The sequence below is a fragment of the Oncorhynchus gorbuscha genome, linkage group LG13 (genome assembly GCF_021184085.1).
Source record: "Oncorhynchus gorbuscha isolate QuinsamMale2020 ecotype Even-year linkage group LG13, OgorEven_v1.0, whole genome shotgun sequence".
NCBI lineage: Eukaryota > Metazoa > Chordata > Actinopteri > Salmoniformes > Salmonidae > Oncorhynchus > Oncorhynchus gorbuscha.
In genome coordinates this window covers 71,961,768-71,965,162 of record NC_060185.1, presented here as the reverse complement: position 1 = coordinate 71,965,162, position 3,395 = coordinate 71,961,768, and the positions used below count along the sequence as shown (strand labels likewise).

The 3,395-nt window shown below is 40.2% G+C and overlaps 1 protein-coding gene across 1 annotated transcript; it reads left to right on the top strand.

Annotated features, from left to right (window-relative positions):
• The first annotated feature begins 770 nt into the window (after positions 1–770).
• On the top strand, positions 771–3,105 carry LOC123993478 (nanos homolog 1-like). Its single transcript, XM_046295658.1, has one exon. It carries the CDS (start codon positions 896–898, stop codon positions 1,574–1,576), a length of 681 nt encoding a protein of 226 aa, XP_046151614.1. The 5' UTR covers positions 771–895; the 3' UTR covers positions 1,577–3,105.
• Positions 3,106–3,395: the final 290 nt, after the last annotated feature.

Here is a 3,395-nt window from a genome sequence, read left to right as displayed (position 1 = left end):
ATTCTGCAGTATAACCTACGATACCACCACTACCCCGCCAAAATACATTGTAGGCCTACTACAATGGGATAATCATGATATTAGTGGCAAATATGTAGTATTGAATTGTAATAGATGCAGTGGGGAATAATTTGGTTAATGGTGAGTTTCAGTAAGGAGGTAATCCTACATATGGCAGAAAATGATATGGCATTAGGCTACTATTAACAATATTATCCAAATACTCAGCGATATGGCAAGAGTCAGGTGGGAAGTGTTGTATCACTGTGGTGGAGAGGGTGCTCTCGGAACAAAGGGATTTTATTCATGCATGGTCTTGAAAGGGTTAAGGTGTTCACCAGAAATGCGCACAAACATGTGTATGTAAGCTATTTTAGTAGGCTTTGACATCGCACCCACAATTAACTCCCTATCCCCAATGTAGGCTATACAAAGAAACAATGATGTATTTATTGCGAAGCTCGATCCTGCCCTACTGTATCAAGTCATAAAGCTACGGGTGTAGCTCTAAGCACATATGACTGATGCGTAGTGAAACCGTTAAAAAAGTGTGGATATATTTCTGTGTAGGCTATGTGACTATGATATGTGGTTGTTTTCCAACTTGTAAACGACTGCCAGGTCGGACCTTATCGAATCGGTTTCCCGCTTTCCAAACCTACGCTTGCAGAGAAAGAGTGCGCTGCAACCTGATCATAAACTTGGTTTAAGAAGAGAGCCCCGCCCTCTTTTCAGCTTTCGGGTCTCCTTATAAGCAGCAAGCCTGTTGTACAAGGGTTTATACACTAGAAGAACACTGGAGCAGTCCAGTTCACCAACCATCCTGGAAACGAACTCTGGCTGTAAACCTGGAGGATTACATTGGTGCTTTTGCATAGAAGGGAGACAAAGAATCATGGATTTTCTCAATCATAACTATTTGAGTGCGCGCAACCCATATGACTATACCTTTAATTTTTGGAACGACTATCTGGGTCTATCGACGTTGGTCACGAAGAATAACAAGCACATGATGCCCCAAAGCCCAAACTCCATCACCGAGTCCCTGAAAGCAACCCTGGGTTTGGATGACTCTCCAGAATGTGCATGCGTAATCTCGGGCAGTAGTGGAGGCGGACACCTGGACTGCTGTTGTCCATCCGCAAGCCCCCCGCCTACCTCCATCCTGGACTTGAAGGAGCGCTTTTCAATTCTGAGCCCATTCCAAAACCAAATCGGTGGCATCCCACAACAAGACCGGGACATGGGCTTCGGGGGGAGCTTCGCAGGATTTGACCTGTTCGGAGTGGAGAGGAAGATGCGCAAACCAACGTCGAGGAATAAACAGGAGCCCAAAATCTGCGTCTTCTGCAGGAATAACGGTGCGCCGGAGGAGGTGTACGGCTCCCACGTTCTGAAGACACCGGACGGAAGGGTGGTGTGCCCCATTCTTCGGGCTTATACCTGCCCTCTTTGCAGTGCCAATGGTGACAATGCGCACACAATTAAGTACTGTCCCCTCTCCAAAGATCAACCAACCCAGCGACCATTAAAGGGAGGGAGGGCAGTGGGTGGTAAGCGAATGAAAATATTCTAGAGATAGATTTGTACACAAATAAATTGCACTGAACAATTTTCAGATGACTGTTTCCATTGCGGCTATAGCATATCCCAGTCCTAATGGCGAGGCTCCATGACTTCATAAACAAATAAAACCATATATTGATTTGATGCTTTTTCCAAAATCTCTTATATTTTTATAGTTGCTTTATTCACATAGATGTTTTTATTCGTTATACATTGAATTTATTTTCTTCTTATAGTGTATAGCTCTTTGCGTGTTCATTTAAATTCACCTATATTCATAATCACAATGTGTGAATAAATGCTGAATGTTTCGTGGGGTACATTGATTTACGAGGGCGTGAGAAGGTTGTGATTGTCATGTTACCAGTACTTTTTACTGTAAGCTTAGCTATTCTTTTCTCTTTGAAAACCAAAGTTATATTTGTCATTAAACAAGGGTAAGACTATTTCCATTCAAGATGTCTGTAAAACAAGGTATGGCTCTTTGAGGCCCATTCCTTGGTCTGCCACTCCACAGCACAGTTTCAAACTTGCTCTGAAGTTGACATGTAATATCTGTAGCATAAAAAAAAAACAAGACAATGACATCTCTGTTATGGCCTGGTGTTTTCTGGGTAACTTCATACTCAATAATAGCCAAGCCAAATGACTCATCTCCCATGTCACACATCACCCAGACTTATGAATAATCATTACCCCAATAAGATATACCCTTGATGTTTACATTCCCAAGAGAGGGTAACACACTGGATATAATTGCTTGTAGGCATTTCTTTTCAATGCGGTTTTTCTTCTATCAACAATTACCCCAAAAAGTCCTCAACAGAGGACTGAACTGGGGAGGCAAGGAGTGCTCTGCAATGGTAGAGTCAGGAGGACAATTCACCTTGAGAAATAGTGGGATAGCGCAAATGAATGTTAGTAAACAAGCCTTTCTAAAAACAATGTATTAGCCCCCTTTTGCATTATTTCCCCTGAATAAATCCAAAAAGATGCAAAATCATTGTGAATGTAAGATGGAAAGATGGAACGTTGTCACTTGTGAGACTGCACATTTCTGACAGTTATGTTAACCAAAGGATTATACAATTTTAATGAACCGAAATGAGGAAGAGAGATCAGCTGTATTGTACATAAAGTTGACTTACGTTTATTCAGTATTTTAGCATTTCAAGTGACTTCAGAGGGTACTACCTCAACAGGATTTTGTACTTACATGTACAATGTCAACTGCAGTTTATTAATATAGTGCTGCCATTTATAATAAGGGTTTGAATAGTATTTTTGATCTTTGTATAACATAATTGTATTTTTCTTTTGCTGCATTCAAACATGACAAAAGTGTATTTCCAATAAGCTCTACTCATTCTTCACCAAAACGTGATTGTCTGTATATAGTGTTATCCCTACTTTAACAGTTTATGTGTTCAATGTTCCATTCTTGGGGTTGTTTGCAAGAGAATGGGATATATTGAAAACAGTTGACAATTTGCCACTTGTAACAGAGGTTTTTGATTAAATGAAATGAGAAAAAAGAAACACTGTTGATCTTTGTTATTAATATTTTACCACAATTTCCCTGTATGCCTTGTGTGCAGAATAATACTATATGAATGAATTAGTCCCTGTATGCCTTGTGTGCAGAATAATACTATATGAATGAATTAGTCCCTGTATGCCTTGTGTGCAGAATAATACTATATGAATGAATTAGTCCCTGTATGCCTTGTGTGCAGAATAATACTATATGAATGAATTAGTCCCTGTATGCCTTGTGTGCAGAATAATACTATATGAATGAATTAGTCCCTGTATGCCTTGTGTGCAGA